Consider the following 24,533-nt stretch of genomic DNA (forward strand, 5'->3'; position numbering starts at 1 on the left):
AAGAGGGATCAGATCTGAGTAATCTCAAGGCAGCCAAAAACAAGACCCCTTTGAGCATGAAAAGCTAGCACGTCAGGAGTGGGTGGGTGGGGTAGAAGCCAGTGTGCCCACACCAGCAGTCATAAGGAATACACCGTCTACCATGTGCTACTTTTACACATGTGAAAGGGGAAGCATTTCCTGAGTCAGAAGTAAATGGGGCATCCCCAAGTTTCAGACAAAAAACATGCCCTGCTTGAACTGCCACCTAATTTCAAACGCCGCTCAGAACGTTGCTATTATCATTGCTTCTTCAAAGATCACAGGGTTAGCAAACCCAATATTTTGTTTTATTTGGTTGAAAGTCCCCAAAAGAACTCGCAAGGCAACGTACGAGGGCTGAAAAGGCAGAAGCGGGGAAGGCAGCCATCTCAAATGGGGGATGGGGAAGGGGAAAGGTACACAAGTCTAACATCTGCTGGTGGCAGTCTGTCAAGCTGAGGAAAGTTAATGTCAAGAACAGACGCTTTGCAGTTCCTCGCTGTTATTTTTGCATGATTATTCCCAGGTGTTAGGGCATGCTGAGCGGTAGCCTTGCTATTTATCACAGAAGAGGTTCCAAGGAGGAGAAAGAGAGGGGGGAAAACACAAGCTACACTTGAAGGCAGGTTAGTTGTACAGATTGCAGCAGTTCTGTACACAGGCAGCCTTAAAACCCTACAGAAATATGCGGCAACGTTTTCTTTCCTCGCCTTATTTCACGAGCTTTTGGGGACCTGATTAGCAACGAAAGCTACTAAGTTTCAGAGTGTTGTGCTTGGCAGTTTTCCATTGCCCAAGTGTACGCTTGCATCAGGCGGTGATGGCCCTTCTGTACTAGAAAGCTGACTGCGAATATCTGCCAATAAACAGACTAAGCGCCCTAGTGAGCACTTTTCGTTCCGAACATGATGCACACACTAACCGTCCCCACCCCAATAACTCATAAAGAATAGGTCAGAAAAGGAATATCACCATTACTAGGAAGACAGCTGTGATCTTTCCTTTATGTGCACAGATACTCCACTATTTGCTTCTGCTATTCCAGATGCTAAAATTAAGCAGGGCATTAAAACAAAACAAAACCCGGTCTATCCGATGTTCTCGCAAATCTCCAGAATTACAATCCTGGAGTAATAAAATTCCACCTCTCCTGTAAGGGATTTCCTGCCCGGCAGGGTGGATTCCACTATATAACACAGGAGTTCCTATAGAAAAGACACTCCTTTCCTGCTGGATAGGAGGAAGTGAAGAGATCCAAATGCCAGATTTCCCCATCTCCTGTGGGAAAGCCACTTACACACACACACACACACACACACAAACACAAACACAAACACAAACACGTATGTCTAGGGCAAAAAAATAAAAAGGAAGACCTTTTGAGCTATTTGAACTCATGTTCCATATAAAAATAAAAAATCTGATTAAAAAAACCAACTAAAAAAATACTATCCTAATTACAAGATTTCAGAAGTATGTGTCTATGGATATTTATTTCACTTTCTAACTTCTACCATATTTTTGTAGGCTTTGTTCCAGAAAAGGCTCTTGCTTTTATAGATGGCATTTAAATAAATGAGCAATCCTTTAATTCAGGGTCCAAGGAACTAAGGCTGCATACATGCTGCCTTTTTCTCCATCTGGGACTAGTCATACTTACTCTCAACATGCTGCTTTCAATCAAGATTGATTCTAGATCCTGGCATCCACAACCATGGATGTGGTTACTTGGATGTGGCCGCCGAGACCATATAAGATCGGTCCTGAAAGACCTACATTGGCTCCCAGTACGTTTCTGTGCACAATGAAGTGTTGGTGCTGACCTTTAAAGTCCTAAACGGCCTCGGCCCTGTATACCTGAAGGAGCATCTCCACCCCCATCGTTCAGCCCGGACACTGTGGTCCAGCGCCGAGGGCCTTCTGACGGTTCCCTCACTGCGAGAAGCCAAGTTACAGGGAATCAGGCAGAGGGCCTTCTCGGTAGTGACACCTGCCCTGTGGAATGCCCTTCCATCAGATGTCAAGGAAATAAACAACTACCTGACTTTTAGAAGACATCTGAAGGCAGCCCTGTTTAGGGAAGTTTTTAATGACTGGTGTTTTAATGTATTTTTAATATTCTGTTAGGAGCTGCCCAGAGTGGCTGGGGAGACCTGGCCAAATGGGCAGGGTATAAATGGTAGATGATGATTGAAAACCCTCCCCTTAAATCCATGCCTTTCCCTCCCTGTACATGCCCCAGGTGAATGAAAAAAGTGCTGGTTGCAATCTTGGTACATGCTCACCCTACAGAATAATTGAGCAGGTGTGGATACAGTCCGCCCCCTCTTCCAGGACTGCCTACACCTTCTTTCAAATGGGCACATCATGAGGTAATACAGATTTCCAGTTTGCTTTTGAGGAGCATAAATTGTGCAAGGAATCTAGGTTTTGTGTGGACTACGCAGGGAAAAAAACAAGCACGCTGTTCCCAAATTAAATGTGTGCATATAGCATAAGTTCCATTACACCATTACTGTGAATATAAACCTCTCAAACTGGGAATACAGTGGTACCTCGGGTTACATACGCTTCAAGTTACATACGCTTCAGGTTACAGACTCCGCTAACCCAGAAATAGTACCTCGGGTTAAGTATGGACCTCCAGAATGAATTAAGTACTTAACCTGAGGTACCACTGTATAAGGCATCCTTTGCAAAATAACAAACTATGGCCTTTTAAACTCTGTATCGGAGGGTTGTTCTTTTTGTTTGTTACTATGATATATATTTTTTCTGTTTTTATATTGTTAATCACTCTGTGATCTTTGGATTAAGGGTGGCACAGAAATGTCATAAATACATAAATAAAATAAATCCCCCCAATGGGATCAGGTTTGCCTCAATGGTGGGATGTTTTCACCACCCACTGACCCATACTTTCTCCTAATACTTGCTATTCTGATGATTTTACAAATTTGGAGGATGCAGTATTAAACTAAGTCAGAGTAGACCTATTGACAATAATGAACCTAACTTAGCAATGTATGTTATTTTCAGTGGCGGTACTCTGAGTAAAACTTAGTTGACTGCTGCCCTGGGTGATTATTTTTATTGACTATAGTTTTGTTTCATTACTGTGTGAGCCACTTTGATACTTCTTTCTGTAGATGAAAAACAGTACAGAAATACAAATACACAAAATTGGAAATGAACTGGATCCAAAGGTCCAGGAATGCAACTGTGATCACAGGTACCATTGACTTCCCTTGCCCATTGAGTTCAGCGAGACTTACTACCAGGTAAATGTGCATAGAATTGTATCTATCACAAACACATACACAAAAGAGCCCATGGAGGCAAACAACAAGTAATAAAATATCTTTAAAACAATTCCAGTACAGATTGATACTGGGTAAAAGCTCAACTTATAAAGCTTGTTGAAAGAGGAAGGTCTTCAGCCTTTATCCAATCGAACCTGCAACCTTGACATTATCAGCACCATGCTCCAACCAACTGAGCCATCCAAGTCAAGGTTCACTTAACTCACAGATTCACAATTCCGTTTTGCTCTCCTTTTGACTACAGTGGTACCTCTGGTTGCAAATGGGATCCGTTCCAGAGGCCCATTCGCAACCTGAAAAGAGCGCAACCTGAAGCGCCATATCTGCGCAGGTGCATGGCGTGATTTGGCGCTTGTGCACATGCGCGAAGCGCAATTTAGCACTTCTGCGCATGCACGAGCGGCGAACCCCGGAAGTAACCCTTTCCGGTACTTCCAGGTCGCCGCGAGACATAACCTGAAAGAACGTGACATGAAGCAAACGTAACATGAGGTATGACTGTATTCACGATGATTAGAAATACAGTGGTACCTGGGTTCTCAAACTTCATCCTATTCCAGGAGTCCATTCAACTCCCGAAACCATTCGAAAACCAAGGTGTGGCTTCCAATTGGCTGCAGGAGCTTCCCGCACTCAAGCGGAAGCCGCATCGGACCTTCGGCTTCCGAAAAACGTTCGCAAACTGGAACACTCACTTCCGGGTTTGTGGCGTTTGGGAGCTGATTTGTTCGGGAGCCAAGCAGTTCGAGAACCAAGGTACCACTGTATGGGGGTAGCAACACTTCCGTAACTCTGCCTGCTTAAAATAAAAAAGCAAGGAATTCTGTACTAGGTGTGATCAACCATTACACACACACACACAAACACACATCCCTTTGTGTGCATTCTCCACTGTTTAGCATTCATTCCTTGCTCTGCTCATCAAGGGGCGAAACGCTACCACACTTCATAGAAATTTCAATGTTTTGCCCAGCAAAATGTAAATAAGCCCAACCTAAACTCTTGTAAAATCATGAAATGCCGCTGGCAGTTTTATCAAAGTGTGTAGACGTGTACAGAGCCTTTGAAGAAATGAAACTGCCGTTTAGCAAGTGTGATTTATAAGCAACACTGATTTTAGCTGGGAGATAACACGGCTGTCTAATCATTAGTAGTCAGACAACAGCCATGTGAACACATCAATTATGGGCCAATGCCAAAAGCCCTTGAGATCCTGGAGATTAACAGCCAATCCTCTGTTTTACAAGTTCACATCAAAAAGAATATTAATAAGAGGAGGGGCAATGTGAAAGCCTGTCAGACGGATGCAGCCACCACAACAAGGCATTCCTCCCCTCTCGCTGTGCTTCGAACTGGCCCATGAAAATAGCTGGCATCAGCTCCTATGCGGGGATCTGCCAATTTTCAGAAAATGTTTTCATTAACATATGGGAAGTTGTAAAAGGCTGCAGCAGCTCTGCCTTGTGTATTAGCAACAGCAATGCCTTTTGTGCCTCTCACTTTAAAGCACAACAATTACACAAGATTAGTTCTCATTAAACCCTCTGGAAAATAAAAGCCCAGCACAAATGTTAGAAATGTCACCCTATCCTTTTCAGACAAAAATCAGGAGACTTTGCAATAATCATGCATTTAAGCATGCATTTTACAGTATTGGCAAGTGAACTCAAATGACCCAATAAAAACGACCCAGTTTGAAAGTTTAGGGTCAGAAATATATCAAGGTGCCAGCATCATTTTTAAACCTCGACAACAAATAGATTAGATGCTAGCTAGCTGTTCACCTGGAAAAGACCCTGGTGTTGGGAAAGATGGAGGGCACAAGGAGAAGAGGACGACAGAGGACGAGATGGTAGGATAGTGTCTTCGAAGCTACAAACATGAGTCTGACCAAACTGCGGGAGGCAGTGGAAGACAGAAGTGCCTGGCGTGCTCTGGTCCATGGGGTCACGAAGAGTCGGACACGACTAAACGACTAAACAACAAAAGCTGTTCACTTGAACTTAGGACTTGAATAAACCTAAGGGTCATACTGTCTGCATTGTATTAAAACTATAGTACTGTATTGGCCTGAACATAAGGCACACTTTTTTTTCCAAATTCCGACCGTGAAAAGTTAAAGTGTGGCTTAAATTTGCGACCTTACAAAAATTGGCTTTTATGATATCGCTGCTGAAACAGACATACGGTAAAATGGAACGGGTGTGAGCACCTGAGGAATTTTAAGGGAGTGGCTTACATTTGGGTGTTGTCTTTTTTTCTCTCCCCCCTCCCGCCTTGAATTTTAAAGGTGTGGCTTATTTGCGGATGCGGCTTATATTCGGGCCAATACGGTACTTGTATTGTCATATTTGGAATTCCTTTTAATTGACACGCAGTACACTTTTTCCTATTGATGCAAATCACTTTGGGACCTTTAGTGAAAATCAGCTTATAAATGTCTAGGAAATATATAAAACAATTAAGTATTTCAAATTACAGGGTTGCATTTTCCTAACCCCATTCACTTCCACATCCTTTTGGGGCACAAGTAAGGCCAGATTTATCTGATTGTTCGCAATAATCCTTCAACTATACAAATCTTTCCAAATTTCACAGTTTTAAAGGGTTCACATATAAGATAGCATCTCTTTTTAGTTGGTAACTGATAATGAAATACAGCCAGAAGCCTCCCATGCATATGACTGCTTGTGGCGAGGAAAATCCTCATAACAGTGTTGGCCAACATTGTGCTTGCCAGATAATCTGGATCTCATCTCCCATCATCCCTGACTATTGGCCATGCTGTCTGAGTTTGTTGGGAGGTATAGATGTTCACAGCATCTTACAAGCTTTGCTTCCTCCCCACTAGCCCATATGAATATGCCTGACATAAAATATTGTCAGGAACACTAGCCCTTTGCTTGCCCTCATCCGGTGATCTAGTCATCTCCAAGTTCCCAGTGTGCCCCATTCTTGTGACCTCTGTTTGGGCACCCTCAGTACTGGGGTGGGTGCAGAATGGAGAGGACCAGAACACTAGATCAGGCATCCCCAAACTCGGCCCTCCAGATGTTTTGGGACTACAACTCCCATCATCCCTAGCTAACAGGACCAGTGGTCAGGGATGATGGGAATTGTAGTCCCAAAACATCTGGAGGGCCGCGTTTGGGGGTGCTTGCACTAGATAAATATAAGTGAGGACCAATACCTCCCATTACCGGAAATGGCTGGGCACTTTGCTCTGCAAGTTTGGCACAGGGACAGAATAGTCAGGTGGGGAAAACTATGGAAGGAATACAAAGCCAGTGAGGTATCCCTTCAGTGGGGGTATAATTATATGCACAAAGGGTTCCACATAGCTCAGTTGGTAGAGCACAAGCCTCTTAATTTCAGGGTCCTGGGTTCAAGGCCCACATTGGGCAAAAAAGTTTCCTTCATGGAGGGGGGGGCGGTTTGGACCCTCCTGGTCCCTTCCAGCTCTACGATTCTATGAAAAGCGAAAGACTGTGCCAATAGAAACGGAATTGCGACCACGATTCCTCTTCAAAAGCGTCGCTTTCTAAATAAATTTTATTTTGTACTTGACCTAACTTTGCTGTTGATGGGCCTCATATGGGAAAAAAACCACGTCAGAAACTGTGGGGAAAATCTATGTTAAATCCATCATTTCTTCCTCTGTAATTGAGTAGCTATGCAACTGTCATCGCACGGCACTTCAGCTGTGCTGAAGTGACACTGACTAAACCAAAGGCCTCTTTCTGCACTTACCATTTATAGTGGTGTAGTTGCGGTTTGGTACAAAGTTTCCAAGAGCCAATTTGCAGGTGATTGTCTGCACTTTTGGTCCCAGGCTGCTGTTATTAGAGTGTGGGTGTGAGGTTTTCTTTCCACACTGAGGGTGGGGTGTGCCTGAATTAGGAAAGGTTCTGTGGTTGTAGTCCCATCCTTATATACCATCATATTCCTCCAGCCAGTAAGTGTCATGGGTCATGAGCTTGCACATACAAATAGCCCTTTTGAAGCTTGTATGTGTGTGTTTAATGCCTAGTATTCTGAAATTCTATTTTTTTTAAATTAATTTTATTGCATTTTCAGTTTTATCATAATCACAATTCCCATACATAATTCAATAAACTCAAACCTTGCTCTATCCGAGCATTGACTTCCTCCCGCCCCTTTTTCTGACTTCCATACATATTTACTTTATTCTTAGCATTTCTATAACAACTTTTTTACCTTCTCTCTTGTTTTTGAATTCACCTCTTTAAATGTAAATCAGTTCCTTATAGTCTCTTTACAAAACATTTCAACTCAAAGCTACAAACGTTTTCAAATGTTTACACTGTTCTTTCAAATATACTATAAATTTGCTCCAGTCCTTTTGAAACAGTTTAGTATTCTGAAATTCTAATCTTGTGGGAGTAGGGCAGGGGCCAGCAAACCTTTTCAGCAGGGGGCCGGTCCACTGTCCCTCAGACCTTGTGGGGGGCCAGACTATATTTTGGAGGAAAAAATGATGCAAGAGCACCACGAGCCCCAATGGCTGCTTACCTGTGTCTTTCGAGCGGCAGGGGCTGGCAGCGGCGGCAGGACAATGAGCATCGCGAAAAAGGGCTCCGGAGAGGGGCTGCTTAAAATGGCGGCCGCTCGAGCGCTGCTGCTGCTGGCACCAACAAAGCCCACCCCCTTCCTCCTCTAGGCAGGGCAGGAAGAAGCCAGGAGGAGGGAGGGAGGCGGCGGCGGCATGTGAGGGAGAGGGAAAGAACATGCGCACTGGCGATCCATGCTGTGATTTCTGGACCATCAGTGGGCCAGATCCAGAAGGCAATTTCCGGCCCACAAGCCTTAGCTTGCCTACCCATGGAGTAGGAAGATTAGAAGGTGAATTTACAAGCCTGCATGAGCATTTGGTGAACCTGGTTGTTGTGCTAAAGCTGTGCCTGATGCTAATGACTGCTGCAATGGACAGTGATTCAAGACCATTGTCTCTTGTCTTCTATATCTCACAAACTGAAAGCTCACACCCATCAGAGAGAAGTGGAGGAAGCTATTAATTATTATTACGATTAATTGAATTTATATACCGCCCCAAACCCAGAGGTCTCAGGGCAGTTCACAGAACAAAATCAAAATATAAAACCACAAAATAATCAAAATAAAAATAACAACGCATTAAGCCACTCCCCAAACCCCATGTTTTAAAAGAGCATTGGGAAAGTTAGATGTTTCCCAAACCATGGGCACCAACTCTCAGCTCCTCCACACATAAATCTGGACAATGTTTGTACACACATGCCACAAATGAAAATACAGTGGTACCTCGGGTTAAGAACTTAATTCGTTCTGGAGGTCCATTCTTGACCTGAAACTGTTCTTAACCTGAGGTACCACTTTAGCTAATGGGGTCTCCCGCTGCCGCCACGCGATTTCTGTTCTCATTCTGAAGCAAAGTTCTTAACCTAGGGTATTATTTCTGCATTAGCGGAGTCTGTAACCTGAAGCGTTCTTTACAGATCTTTCGCAAATAAATATTTTTAAAAACCCAGCCGCTATACCGCTATGAAATGTAATGGCAGAAATTGCCTAAGCTGAGAATTCAGCTACCTCAACTAGAAAGCAATTTTGTGCTCGCTGAGCATTTGAAAACAGTTGCTTTTTTACCTTGAATTCCTTGGGAAGAAACAAATCACAATCTTAGTGGCAGGGTGTTTATTTATCCTCAAGTGACAGAAGAAAATAATTATACTATCAGGGTGGTAAAGTCAATGTTAATTCAAGATTCTGTGGTGTGTTAGTTTAGGTGTGTAATCATGGAGCAGAAACTTAACTTTGGGAGGCAGAAAATCTCAATGAGTCCCTTCCCCCCCCCCCAAATTATACTCCATCATTTGCTATCTGAAGTCACTCACAGATCACTGAGTCCTGGCTATTTTGAACTCCATTAGCCTACCCAAGGTTGTTAAGTAGCAATTACATAAGCGAGCACCAAGAATTTCTCCCGTGCGCTTGTTTGCAGGAGGGTAGTGCAGGAATTAAACAAAATAATCAATCCGCTAAAAACCACTCTATAACGCTTTCTAATAATGATATGTTAATGAAATATATTGGCTCAAATTACAGGGGTCATATGCAGCTGTTGAACTCAATTTCCAAGGCTATCTATGTCACCACATTTCTGGTTTATGAAGGTTTTCAGTACAAGGTGATGAACACTAAACGCTAATGAAAGTAATCATCAATGACAAGATTGCAGCTTCGTATACTGAAGCAGAACAAAACAATGCAAGTTGAATTCTTCTGAAGGCTAAAAGGATCTGCATTATGGCATGGCATGAAAGCAAAGTCACATTGGAAGAGCAATTCTATACATGTCTATTCAAAAGCAAGTCATGCTGAGTTCAATGGGGCTTATTTCAAGATAAGTGTGCATAGCCTTAGTACACTACTGCTGCTCTATATGAAAAAGCATATTCTTTTCTTAATCCTACTATCATGATCCATTTTATGTTAATACAAACATCTTGTCAATGCTGAATGCTAACAGCTTTTACATCACCAGCTTGGTGGTTGGAAGGGAAGGGAACGCTCGTGGAGCAGAACCCCTGAAATATGTTTTGATCACACGCTGCAGCCATGAAAACCTTAAAAAGTTTGCAGAAAAATCCTGGGCAACATAACATTGCACATTCAGTCTTCAGAGTAAATCCTGATGTTGCAAATAAGCATAATGCTTGACCTAGCAGACAAATTTCACAATTCAAATTATGACAAACTAATATTATCAAGAAGACAGCCCAGGCTAATTATTCTAGTTCCCACCACCATCTCAATCCTACAAATTTACAGCACCCAGATCTGCATAGCATAATGAAAGGTTGTCTACAGGCACATTTGGCAAATCCTCGCTGTCATCAACTCCCGCCCGGAAACCTACGTCCCCACTATGGAAAGATGTGCGGATCCAGAATTGGCTTCCACGTGCAAAGGTAAAGGACCCCTGGACGGTTAAGTCCAGTCAAAGGCGACTATGGGGTTGCAGCGTTCATCTCGCTTCAGGCTGAGGGAGCCGACATTTGTTCACAGACAGCTTTCCGTGTCATCTGGCCAGCATGACTAAACCGCTTCTGGTTCAACGGGACACTGTGACGGAAACCAGAGCGCACAGAAAGGCCGTTTACCTTCCTGCCGCAGCGGTACCTATTTATCTACTTGCACTGGCATGCATTCGAACTACTAGGTTGGCAGGAGATGAGACAGAACAACAGGAGCTCACTCCATTGTGGGTATTTGAACCGCCGACCTTCTGATTGGCAAGTCCAAGAGGCTTCATGGCTTAGACCACAGCGCCACCCTTGGCCTCCACAGTCACCTGTGGACTCACTGTTAAGATCATATTCATGGAAGACAATCTTATTCAGCTACGAAGTAAGAGGAAGACAGTATCTACTTCGCAAGTAGAGCAGTTACCCAACTATTCAAAAAGCTTCTGTTAAGTCACCCATCCAGCTCAATTTCCTTCATCTGGGAAAAGAAATGAAGTAACCTTACAATGCTGTGTAGGTGAGGTCACCTACCCTGCAATTAGCCCAATAGTTCACAGCAACTTCCTGCAGCAACAGTGAGTCACATAGGCTGAATTGAACCTTTGTGAATGGCAAGCTGAGACAGTTGCACCCCAGTGGTGGAGTCTTTGCCACCTAATCATTCTGGAAATGGAGACCATTAGGCACCAAAACAACAGTCAAACACTTAGTTAACAACAGATGCAATTCTAGTTTTCCATATTTAGAAAACACCTCAAGACCCCCTGGGAAGAATCACACGTCCTTAATGATGTAACCTGGTTTTGCAAAAACTGCAAATTCAGCAACACAGAATTTCAAGGAATTTGTACTGTTTCACTTAAACCCGAATCTGATTTCATGAGCCAAATTATGACAGGAGTGCTTTAGCCATACACTGCTAATGTGATTTTGACCACTGTGATAAGCCTGCCAAAATGACAAGGACAAATGCTCTTAATTGTTTATACCTTAAAGGTATAAACTTAAAGGTAGCTGGCAAAAGCTTTGGTTAAATACTGTATGTATATATTTTTAAAGTACCTAAAAGGGACCAAACTATATGCTCATTAAAATATGCCGAGCATTTCACATGGCGTTCTTTTCACCCTTGCCAGAGGTTTGGATACTACATTCTGCAGCATATTTATTTCATTTATGCAGCAAGTATTTGGCCTTTATTCAAACCCACGTAATTTACTGAACAGTACTCCACCACAGAATGTCATTTGAAAGCTCTAGAAATTTATTCAGAATTAAAAGGCAGTTACCATTGTGTGAATACACTGTTTTGGTGGTTGTGTGTGTGTGTGTGTGTGTGTGTGTGTGTGTGTGCAAAAATATTCTTTAAAATTATTTAAAAGCCTATGCCGACATTCTAAAAACATTTACAAAAACAGAAAAATAAAATCATGGTAGCATTTACTAACTGTGGAAAGTCACTAAGAGTCACAGTCTCAAAGTGAAAGAATTAAAAAGGGCTCCTCTCAAAGTTAGACTGTCATCCACCCCATAAATATCAAGCAATGATGAGTTTCAGAAGCTATCATAGAAAAGGTTCTGCCTGGCATTAGCCCTACATTTCAAACAGAGGGAATCTGGAGCAGAGGGTAACCACACCATTTGGGCTCTACAGTGGATCCTCGGGTTACTTTATCTTCGGGTAATGTAATCCTTAGGTTGTGAAAACAGCAACCCTGGAAGTGTATACTACTGGGTTTTGCCGCATGCGCAGAAGCGCTCTGCGCACATGTGCAGAAGCACTCTGTGCGCCGCACGTGTGTGCAGAAGGGCACCTCCGGTTACAAAGTTTTCAGGATGCGGCTGGGCCTCCGGAACGGATCCCATTCGTAACCAGAGTTACCACTGTAATCCTATGCACACTACAATCCTATAATCCTAGTTTGACTGAAGAGGATTTATATCTTCTCTCTCTCTCTCTCTCTCTCTCTCTCTCTCTCTCACACACACACACACACACACACACACACATGGTTAGAGTATTGAACTCAAAGACTGTCACCTTGAATTGTGCCTGGACATAAACTGGCAACCACTGTAGTTCACGTAAGACCAGTACAGTGGTACCTTGGTACTTGAACGGCTTGACTCCCGAACAATTCGGCTCCCGAAATGCCATAAACCCGGAAGTGAGTGTTCCTGTTTGCAAACGTTTTTCGGAAGCCGAACGTCCGCCACAGCTTCTGACTGAGTGCAAGAAGCTCTTGTAGCCAATCAGAAGCTGCACCTTGGTTTTTGACCCATTCCGGGAGTCGAACGGACTCCCGGAACAGATTAAGTTCGACAACCAATTACCATTGTACTGTACTGCCCTAGTGGCCCACCCTACATAGGAGCTGGAGTGTTGAGTTCTTCACCAGCTGCAGTTTCCAAACCTTCAGCCTTGCTAATGTGCACACTTGTCGTCCTCCGTAACTGGAAAATGTGAGTGAACTGAAAAGTCATCGTTCAGCTTCACTGTGATATATGTGACTAATCAGAGCCCTCCTTGTGCGAGAGAAGCAAACACGGATAATGTTGCTCAGACTCCTATCACGACAGCTTTCTCCAGCTGATTTGAATTCTTTGGGCTCAATCATATAATTTTTCTGCAATCTCTGCAGCAGACGATGACCTTTCTTACCCACATTTGCTTAGGACAAGTGAATATAATTTGACAAAATATAGATGAGGATTTTTTTTCCAAATGCATTAGGGAAATGCAAATTCCCTGGCTCTGTTCTGCTGGAGTGAAGGCTTCTTCTGCCCAAAACAGCTGACCCAGAAAGTGTCACATTTTCATAAAGCATTTCAAGCACATTTAAAAACATCAATTCAGAACTGAGGGTGGCTGGACCTTACCTGAATGGGATTTACATAAAGATAGCTATTTTTCTTCCTAAGTAGTTCCCAATTTCAGAAATCCAACTTTTGTAAAATAATAATAATAATAATAATAATAATAATAATAATAATAATTTTAAAAAATGGAAGCTCAGATTTCTGACTGGGGTGACAGTGGTCCTTTCTGTCAACTTTTCTAGGACTGCTGATGGGAAAGAAGAATCCAAGATCCATGCATTCTCCCTTCTCTTTCTGTTTAGTTACACAAGTTGTAAATTAAATTAAACTTGAATTAAAAACAAACTTCTGCAAGTGCGGAACGGTTAAAAATGCCAAAATGAGCAATTAACTGACTAAAACTGACTAACTGGCTAAAAATGACTGAAAATTCAGGTACCTTTCTGGGAAAGAACTGAGACATTCATGGCAAGAAAGACACTTCAACATTGCCTTATTCAGAAATCTCTACTTCAATAAAATGCTTATTGTTATTCAGGGCTTGGCAAATGGCACTGCCATCAAATATTTGAAGAAGGAGAACTGTGAAGAATAAATGCTATCTGGAAATAAAAAAAGGCTTGTACTTATGCGGTGCTAATGGCCATCTAAAAGGCCAATGTGGAATGGCTATATATTCAGATTCACAGCAGCAGTTTCGCTGGAAGAACCATACATCATAATCTGCAGCCATCTTAAGAAAATCTGAAGTCTTTGCCATCTGAGCAAGGAAGAACTGCTAATATGAGAATTTTAAAGATGTCAAAGTTTATTTTAAGAGCAGCGATTAGGGAGGACATTTTCAAATATTATTACAAAATTGCACAGACTACCATGTGGCGTGTTTCAGGAATAAATGGGTGAGGATGGAAGAAATCTAAATACGCCAGAAGTCTAAAGAATCCAGATCAGGGTGTTTTGTGACATTTTTCACTCCATTTATCGCAAGGGAGGGTGTTTATTTTTTAAGACATATAAGGCTTTAAAGGCGGCAACCCAAAAACACTTGTTAAGGAGCAAGATTAACTGAACACAGTAGGACTTCTGTGTAAAGATTCATCGGATTGCATTACAAGGAGGTTACTGACTTTGGGAGGAAAACAGCATATAATTTTATTGTCGCTTGAGGAATTCTCTGTTAAAGAGTTCAAGCCGGACAAAAAAATGTTCATATTCTGAGTTTGGGGATTAAAACCGCACCCAGCACAGCAAACAACACCCTTGTCTTTTCAAATTACGCATTAATTTTTTTGACTAAGTAATATATGAAACCAGCATGACAAGGAATGCATTCTCTGCTGCATCAAACCGTCAAAACTCATTTCCCTCCCTCGACTAAAATCGCTTGTCAGTCAAGGCCACTTAAACCAGGAGCGAAGCATATCTTCTGCAGAGTGAAAATGATATCAGTCATCACTCCGGTTAACTCCCATAATTTCTCTCTGTAAACATTTAGAGGGGAAAGTTCTAGAATGTCGTGATGGGCTTGTGCCAGTTGAAACTGTCAAGTTCAACGGCAGGTTAACTGTAAGCTGGGAAGGAGGGGGGGAAACTGTCTTTTGTTTCATCTGAGACTTCTACTGTATATCTCTTTCCTGTGTCAATACACACAAAGGGGAATAAATTAAAAACAAAGCAAAATAAAACATTCTCGAGTTTGAAAGAGAAGCTGTAATTCTATACCAACTCTTCTGAGCTGAAAACTGTGCGCCCTGTTGCCAGAATTGGCAAAAGGTCATAAATAGTTTAACTGCCAGACATCGCTGCACATAAATTCTGGTGCCAGCCTTTATCGTTGCAGATTTTCACAATACAGAAACTGGCACAGGCTCTAAAACCCCTGATGACTCAAAACCCTCTGAGCATCTTTAATATAGTTTGTATGATAAACATCTAGAGCTGCCTCCTAAAATGAAGAACGAGAAAAGAATGTTTTCAACAGCAGCCCAACATAAATAAATTTAGTCGGGGAAGCTGTAGCTCAGATCCTGTTCACTACATGCCAGGAAATTTGGCTAAATTTCTAGTAGGCTGCTGCTGCTAAAAAGGCAGAGAAATGGTCCCAATTAAAAACTGGGCAACACGAACCCCGTAAAATTCATTTAATTTAGGCAGCTTTCTTATATGGATTTCGTATCAAGACCCCTATTGCTCTTCTCGCCCTTGACTCAAATCCCTTTGACGCCCCACAGAAGATGTGGGGCACACAATATTTCCCTTTCTGCAGCATTAAAAGTTTGTCACCGCACGGTGACATCTCAATTCAATATTTGCACTCGAAATCTTACCTCCAAGAGCCTCATCTTTCCCCCCGAGACTACAAATGCCAACTGACAGTCAGACAAACCAACTGATCTCTCAGGAGTGCTTGCAGAGTGACTGGGAAATGCAGAAAGAGGACTGGAGTTTACAGTTTACAGTTGGTCAGGTTCTGTCTCTCTCTCTCTCCCTAAGGTTCTTTACTTCATGAGCTGCAGAATATGCAGCCAGTCTAGATTGCACAGGGACAGAAGGGCTCTCCCAGCCACTGTTCTTACACAAGGTGCATTCCCAAATTCTGTAAAAAGGGTGTGGGACCAGGCAGGGAAAACATCTCTGCCTGCTCCACCCTCACCTTCCTACTTTGGAAGGGAAGATCACATGCTCACAATATTTATTATAAGCAGGAACCTGCGCGATTGGAGTTCCCGGTCACACCAAAGCTTGCAATTCCCCCTTCACAGGTCTTTGGCACAGACAGAAATATTGGGTGTAGGGCTTGCTTGCACGCATGACCCCGTGGCACTTTTCAGTGTTCACAGCAAATACCTGAGCAGGGCTAGAGGGGAGACACCTTTTGCTGGCCAACAGAATGAGTGGTCTATGTAACTCTTGAAAAACCATCTGGGATGTCAAAGAAAAATCAGATTGGGGTTGTTAGCGTAGAAAGGCACACATGCTGGGAATCACAGGTGAGCAGAAGGTAGTTGTGCTTAGGTCAGTGTTAGAAACTCAGAAATAAAAGCTAGGCGCCAAATGGCTACTTAAACCAAGGTTATAGCCACCAAAACAGGATGGCTAGTTGCCATTTTGGGGCAAGACAGCTCTAATGTACAGTGGTACCTCGGGTTAAGAACTTAATTCGTTCTGGAGGTCCGTTCTTAACCTGAAACTGAGGTGCCACTTTAGCTAATGGGGCCTCCTGCTGCTGCAGCGCTGCCGCCGTGAGATTTCTGTTCTCTTCCTGAAGCAAAGTTCTTAACCCAAGGTACTATTTCTGGGTTAGCGGAGTCTGTAACCTGAAGCGTCTGTAACCCAAGGTAGCACTGTATTATTTTTCAAATGATGGACTGACTGTGATTGATTCTCAGTTAAACACCTGGCTAGTTCAGATGACAACCTTGAGCTAGGTTAAGAATTTTGAGAATTTAAAGAAGAAAAGTCACTTGATCCAGGGATAGTCTACATATATTGGCCTATTCCAACCACTTTTTCTTAATGGTGACTGCTCCTGCTGAGGCTGCACAGAAATAGCAATTTGGTTCCAGAAACCCATTCCGATTCTGCAGATAAAATATAAGTGTTAGAATTCTACAGGATGGGGTATTAGTGTGTGTAAACTGGTAAGATCCATGGATCTCCAGGCATCCACCTCCAGATGGTGGCGACGTCAGGCTTCATCCTAGCACCCAGGCACCTTCACTTGGTCACAAGTGGTTGACAGTCAGGTGAGAAATGCGCCTGGCTAATTTCAAACATTGGGTTAGGTCCATTTTGCATGCTCCCCAGAAGGTAAAGGTAAAGGACCCCTGGATGGTTAAGTCCAGTCAAAGGTGACTTTGGGCTCATCTCGCATTCAGGCCGAGGGAGCCGGCGTTTGTCCGCAGGCAGCTTTCCAGTAAGTGTGGCCAGCATGACTAAACCGCTTCTGGCGCAAAGAGACATGGTGACGGAAACCAGAGCACACAGAAACACCGATTACCTTCCTGCCACAGTGGTACCTATTTATGTACTTGCACTGGTATGCTTTCGAACTGCTAGGTTGGCAGGAGCTGCGACAGAGCAATGGGAGCTCACTTCGTCATGGGGATTCGAAACGCTGACCTTCCGATCGGCAATCCCAAGAGGCTCAGTGGTTTAGACCAGAGTGAAACCTGCATCCCTATGCTTCCCATAAGCATCTGGTTGGCCATGTGAGAACAGGATACTAGACTAGATGAGCCACTGGCTTGATCCAGCAGGTTCATCTTGCGTACTTATGTATACAGGCCATAGCCATCCTCTGGGTCCCGAAAGACCTACATTGGCTCCCAGTACAGACCTCCATCGTTCAGCCCGGACACTGAGGTCCTCCTCCCGAGGGCCTTCTGGAGGTTCCCTCATTGCGAGAAGTGAGGCTATAGGCAACCAAGCAGAGGGCCTTCTCGGTAGTGGTGCCCACGCCGTGGAACGCCCTCCCATCAGATGTCAAGGAAATAAACAACTATCTGACTTTTAGAAGACACCTGAAAGCAGCCCTGTTTAGGGAAGTTTTTAATGTTTGATGTTTATTGTGATTTTAATATTCTGTTGGGAGCCACCCAGGGTGGCTAGTGAAACCGAGCCAGATGGGTGGGGTATTATTAATAATAATAATAATTAGGGACTTAAACCACTATGGCTGCTTAATATGCTGGACAGCTCCTTTCCCAACCGCATAATGGTGTTGCATGGTGTTATCTTATGTATCTTCCTAAACACAGCTCCATACGATGTTGTGGTGTGTTGTAAAACTTTATTATTTCAGGCAGTTGGAAGAGAAGAACAGATGGAACACCGTAAATCTGGGGAGAAGACAGGAGGGAGTATGGAAGCTGGGGAGCCCGTATAATATGATCTGCACAAAGCATTTAATTCATGTAAATGTATACAATCAAAATCACACATTGAAAAGGACTCACACATATTGAAAATTATTCTCACTGATTTTATATCAAAGCGTATACTGTTATACAAGGAAATAAATTCCACTGATTCCCATGAAATTTCATTAAAAGTAAATGTGCTTAGAATTGCGGTGGTAGGTCTTAAATATTAAAATACATTTCAAATTGAGACTTAAGTGATAATTTCAAACAAGTTGTCAGTAAAATGTATATTCCTAAATTCTTAATAATAAAATGCAAAGTAAGCGATCCACTCTATTAGATAACTGTTGTAGATGCTGGTTGTTCGTGACAGAGAGATTGTAGATTTGAAATTTTTACAAGCAGGCACTGAGATGAACTCCCAAGGGTTGATGAAGCCTTTTAAAAATGAAAACAGCTTCAGAAATAATTATTTAGGGGAGACTTGCTCCTCCTCTTATCTCCCAATTCACTCCTTGTGCCCAGATTTGTCTTCTGATTTAAGACATCATGCAGGGGTGGTACCTCGGAAGTCGAACGGAATCCGTTCCGGAAGTCCATTTGACTTCCAAAACATTCGGAAACCAAGGCGCAGCTTCCGATTGGCTGCAGGATGCTCCTACAGCCAATCAGAAACGCGGAGGACGTTCGGGTTCCAGAAGAAGTTCGCAAACCGTAACACTCACTTCCGAGTTTGCGGCGTTCAAGAGCCAAAACGTTCAGGATCCAAGGTACGACTGTACTTGCCTTCCAGCCAAGCTATTTTCTGCAACTACAAAAAAAAGAGATAAAGCTATGCCATGGCAGGTGGGTGGGACCCACAGATTCACCATAGGTAAATCTCATTCCACAAGAGCTATTACAGTTGCGTCCACACTGTCCACAACACTGCAGTCACCTAACTCACAGGTTAAAAGCTCAAACTCGCTTACATGAGAACAAGCCCCACCAAGATCAGTTGAAACTTGCTTTACAATTGCAGGACAATTGCAGTCTCCTATCCTGAGCAAGATAGGGACGCAGGTGGCGCTGTGGGTTAAACCACAGAGCCTAGGACTTGCTGATCAGAAGGTTGGCGGTTCGAATCCCCGTGACGGGGTGAGCTCCCGTTGCTCGGTCCCTGCTCCTGCCAACCTAGCAGTTCAAAAGCACGTCAAAGTGCAAGTAGATAAATAGGTACCGCTCCGGCGGGAAGGTAAACTGTGTTTCCGTGTGCTGCTCTGGTTCGCCAGAAGCGGCTTAGTCATGCTGGCCACATGACCCGGAAGCTGTACACCGGCTCCCTTGACCAATATAGCGAGATGAGCGCCGCAACCCCAGAGTCGGTCACGACTGGACCTAATGGTCAGGAGTCCCTTTACCTATCTTGAGCAAGAAGTATTTTATGTGTGGGATCTCCAATGGCCATACAGTACTCCAGCACAAAAAAGTGAATTATTCCTCAGTCACTTCCTCATCTGTATATTCGATTATAAACACAGACCTTGACCTTGCAATCAGTGGTGAAGCCTATTTGTTGCTAGAGCTCTGTGGGAATAGAAAGCTTTGAAATTTAAGTTTAAATATATATTTTAAAGATGTTTATTGTGTGTGATCACCTTTTCTCTGCTGTCCTAAATAGAATCAACATGCTAGCTCCTCTTGGGAGTTCAAAGGAACTAAGCAACTGCAGACGTCTGGGTTCAAGGCTGGTTCAAGGGAGATTTTATATTTGCAGAGACAGTCTCCCCCCCTCCCCCCGCAGTCTATTTTTAAAGAAACCACTGCTCTATTTATTTCACACTGCAAGAGAACACTTTGCAACATATAATTTAATGATTATAATCTGCAAAGTATGCAAAATAGGAAAAAAAGATGCCTATAATTTCATTTATTCCAATGGCTTCCATTTGTTATAGTATCAGGAGGTTTTAAAAATGGAAAAGAAAAGAAAAAAACCACAAAGACAGGGCTCAAACACCTGTCGAGATAAAGCCAGTGGAAAGCTGTAATTGCCCAGAGATAAATGGCAGTTATCTATTTACAAGTCAATATTATCTAAGTGACATATCCAACCAGCAATCAGCCCACAATATATATTCACAATTCAAGGGGACAGCTTCCTTGTAGGGCAAAGGCTCTGTTGAATGTCCTTGCAAGAAATATAATAAAATAAAGAACTCGCTCAATGATAAATCAAAGTTAAGTCTATTTCCAGAAAATACTGCTCCAAAAATATAACATTGACAGCAATAAAGTCCTGCTGAAAAGGGACTGGCTTACAGGGTTTTTTTATGTATATGCTTCGGAGCTCTTCCGTGCTGCTAATTAGCTAGGCTAGTGGAACAAAAGTCAATTTATGCAGTTTCCTCCTTCCTTTGTTGGGAGGTGGAGCTAAGGGGAAAGAGGGAGAAGGTTTTGCAGGCAAGCCAAATTGCATTTCAGAGAGACAAGTTTGAGTGAACGCATTATGTTTGTTCAGGTTAACAGCAGTATTCTCTCACTCTCTCTCCTCTTTTTAAATTCAAGCCAACAAAGGAGGCAAACTCCATTTGCCAACAACTGGTGCCCCTGAGTTGTCAGGCTCCTGTCAGGCAGCAAAAGCTGGTTGTTTTTTTTTAAAAAAAATTGTGAACACTATTCTTCCCCCCCTTTTGTTGCTTTCTCAAATATGCACTTTGCTCAGCAGTCCTCACTATTAAACAATTCACTTTTCTCTCCCCTTGGCTAGTCTGCTTCGGGAGGGGGTAAAGAAAGCAAAAAAAACCCAACAACACGTGGTCACAAAATATAAAGCTAGACATTCATTTCCTGTACCTCAGAGTCCTATACTTTCACCTCCTTGTCCATTGGATTTGGCTACCAAATAGGTCTTAATCTGTAAACAAATGATTTGCTCTACAATTAAACCATTCATCTTTTTGTTTTCTCCCTCCCCGCCCCCTTTCTCCGCCTGCTTGGCTGCAATCCAATGTACAGGCTCATAGGTTCTTCTATTATTTAGTGCCCGTGATGTTTAAAAGCAATAAGCTCGCGGAGAGTTTATAAAAACTATGAGGCATCACCAAAAGCATTTTATGCCTCTTAGAACCTGCATGGTTTCTGTTGAATGTTTTGTTTTTTAATATGTCTGTGTGTACACAGTAATCTATGCTCTAAAGCAGGCATAGGCAAACTCGGCCCTCCAGCTGTTTTGGGACTACAACTCCCATCATCCCTGACCACTGGTCCTGTTAGCTAGGGATGATGGGAGTTGTAGTCCCAAAACAGCTGGAGGGCCGAGTTTGCCTATGCCTGCTCTAAAGTAAATTTAAAGCATGCAAAATGAGGGCCCAAAATACTAGGTTTATGGCTTCAGCTCTGCGCATGAAGCTTCTGGGCTGTTCATATGGAGTCCTGGCAGGAAAAAACAGCAATAATGTTGATTTGCTGCTCAGCTGGTTAAGGGTACTTGGCAAAACTAAATCTGCGACACCTTGTTTAGGGCTGCTTTAGGAGAGATGCATGGGGTTGTTTGTGCTTTTCCCCTTCAAACTGCTTTTGAAACGACCCCCCAGTTTTGAAAGAAGCTTCCCATGTGAGATTTCTCAATTTGAGAAATATAAGCACTCCCTTGGGGATAAAGAACAAGTTGGGTTGTTCTTCAGTTCCCAGCCGTAGTTCCACATTCTGTAAGGGATACAGCTTATTGCCCCTGACTAGATGAGAGAGAGGGGGAGAGAATGTGTGTGTATTTTAAAACCAGTGTGGAGTGCTCCTATTCAGGCCTTCAGCCATGTCCTCTTCCAGGATACCTCATCCCAGTCCCCCAACCCATGGGAATAAAGAGGCTTCAGGTGGGGGGCGTGGGTGGCGCTGTGGTCTAAACCACTGAGCCTCTTGCACTTGCCGATAGGAAGGTCAGCAGTTCAAAGCCCCGCGACGGGGTGAGCTCCCGTTGCTCAGTCCCTGCTCCTGCCAACCTAGCAGTTCGAAAGCACACCGGTGCAAGTAGATAAATAGGTACCGCTGTTGTGGGAAGGTAAACAGCGTTTCCTTGCGCTCTGGTTTCTGTCACGGTGTTCTGTTGCGCCAGAAGCGGTTTAGTCATGCTGGTCACATGGCCCGGAAAGCTGTCTGTGGACAAACGCCAGCTCCCTCGGCCTGAAAGCGAGATGAGCACCACAACCCCATAGCCGCCTTTGACTGGACTTAACTGTTCAGGGGTCCTTTTTTAAAAAACCTACAGGCTTCAGGTGATCAGTGCAGCCCATTTGTGGGAAGAGTTGCTCTTCAAATCATGTACTTTGATGGCAGAAGTTTGGCCCCATATCTTGGGCATTACCACCCTCAGCAAGTTTACAATGAAGATATGGGCGAGGCGTCACCTTGCCAAGTATCATAAAAGGGAGGACTTAACCAGGTGTTTTAACGATGGGGAAAGCCATGCCAACTAGCCTTTAGTCACTCTGCGAGACTTTAAAACAAGGATCTCGGTCAGATCTGCCAGTGTCAGCCCTATTGTCCATGGTGCATAGGCACACAGTCCTTGAGCTTCCATATCTCATTTAAAGGTAAAGGTAAAGGACCCCTGACAGTCAAGTCCAGTCACGGACAACTTTGGGGTTGTGGCACTCATCTCACTTTACTGGCCGAGGAAGCCGACGTTTGTCCACAGACAGTTTTTCCAGGTCATGTGGCCAGCATGACTAAGCCGCTTCTGGCGAACCAGAGCAGCGCACAGAAACACTGTTTACCTTCCCACCAGAGCAGTACCTACCGTATTTTTTGCTCCATAAGACACACTTTTTCCCTCCTAAAAAGTAAGGGGAAATGTGTGTGCGTCTTATGGAGTGAATGCAGGCTGCGCAGCTAACCCAGAAGCCAGAACAGCAAGAGGGATTGCTGCTTTCACTGTGCAGCGATCCCTCTTGCTGTTCTGGCTTCTGAGATTCAGTTTTTTTTTTCTTGTTTTACTCCTCCAAAAGCTAGGTGTGTCTTGTGGTCTGGTGCGTCTTATAGCGTGAAAAATACGTTATTTATCTACTTGCACTTTGATGTGCTTTCAAACTGCTAGGTTGGCAGGAGCTGGGACTGAGCAACGGGAGCTCACCCCATCACAGGGATTCAAACCGCCAACCTTCCGATCGGCAAGCCCTAGGTTCAGTGGTTTAGACCACAGCGCCACCCGCTTAAAGACCATGTTGCTCCTTCTTCTATCCTTTCCCCCTCCCTGTTTTCATGGGATGGGGGTCAACTAAGTCTGACTCAAAATAGACCTATTTAAATTAATTGGCCCAACTTAGTCATGTTCATTCATTTCAATGGATCTACTTGGGAGTAAAACTTAGCTGGTGATGCCTTCATTGTCTTTTCAAATCTCTGCTTTCTTGGTCCCATCGTTTCCTTAAGCTCTTTTGTCTTTCACAATAAACACCCACCCAGCCCTCTTTTCTACATAGGATGGCCTGTTGCAAAAGAGGGCCTCTGCACCTTTAGCAATAGAAAGAATGTCAGCAGGTCTGTCATGCCAGCTCTGCCTGCTGAAATTCCCTCTTCAAAACAACCATTAAAGGTGCAAAAGCCCAGTCCTCTTTTGCATCTGGACAACCTAGCTCTACCTACTCTTCCCTCAAGCTCCTGTGTCTCGATTCTGCCTTGTCCTTTCCCGTTCTGGCTCTGACACTCCCTTCCCTGCCCTGAAAAACCTCTGCTTCCTGCAGCCCCTTCCAACTTTCCAGAGCGGCATAATGCCAAGGCTACTGGACTTAGAATCACAGAGTGAAAGAGACCCTGAGGATGATCTAAGCCCAAATCCTTGCATTGCAGGAATATGCAGCTGATCCCTATGGGGATCAAAACCTGCAACCTTGGAGTTATCATCACCATGCTCTTAACCAGTGGTCAGCAACCTTTTTCAGCTGTGAGCCAGTCCACTGTCCCTCAGACCATGTGGGGGACCGGACTATATTTTTTTTTGGGGGGGGATGAACGAATTCCTATGCCCCACAAATAAGCCAGTGATGTATTTTAAATAAAAGGACACATTCTACTCATGTAAAAACACACTGATTCCCGGAGCGTCCGTGGGCCAGATTGAGAAGGTGATTGGGCCGCATCCAGCCCCTGCCTACCCCTGCTCTTAACCGACAGAGCTGAGCTCCTTGAGCCAGGAAGACCTGAGTGAAAATCTACAGTTAGCTATGAAACTCCACTTGCTGCTGTTTGGGTCAGCCACTAACTGTGGTTGTCTGTCTAGCAAAGCCCCACGGGGCTTTTAAAAAGTGATGTGCACTATCCTTGCCTCTTTGTTAGCAGGGCTGTGGAGAAAATATAGAATAACTGAATATAATACCTCCAAGTCCTTTGGTCCTGTGGGAAATTAAATTCAAAGCTGAACTCACCCCTTACTTCCTTGGAAAAAGCTTGGCTGTTTATATAAATGTTCTTTGTTGACAATGTCATTCCTTCAGTGGCTAACT

General features: G+C 43.6%; 1 protein-coding gene across 5 annotated transcripts in view; it reads right to left on the minus strand.

The window, feature by feature from the left end:
• Positions 1-24,533, minus strand: part of ZNF608 (zinc finger protein 608) — a gene marked incomplete at its 3' end in the record, with an annotated part of 129,996 nt that overhangs the window by 78,060 nt on the left and 27,403 nt on the right. Inside the window, exon 1 of one of the 5 annotated variants that reach the window (XM_083576498.1) lies at positions 15,517-15,714. The exons of the other annotated variants lie outside the window; for them this stretch is intronic. Coding sequence (XP_083432624.1) covers positions 15,517-15,531 — 15 coding nt within the window. The 5' untranslated portion in view covers positions 15,532-15,714. Of the gene's footprint in view, positions 1-15,516; positions 15,715-24,533 lie in introns of those variants that run through there. 5 annotated transcript variants of the gene reach the window in all.

The sequence above is a fragment of the Podarcis filfolensis genome, assembly GCF_964270895.1.
Source record: "Podarcis filfolensis genome assembly, chromosome: 11".
Taxonomy (NCBI): Eukaryota; Metazoa; Chordata; class Lepidosauria; order Squamata; family Lacertidae; genus Podarcis; species Podarcis filfolensis.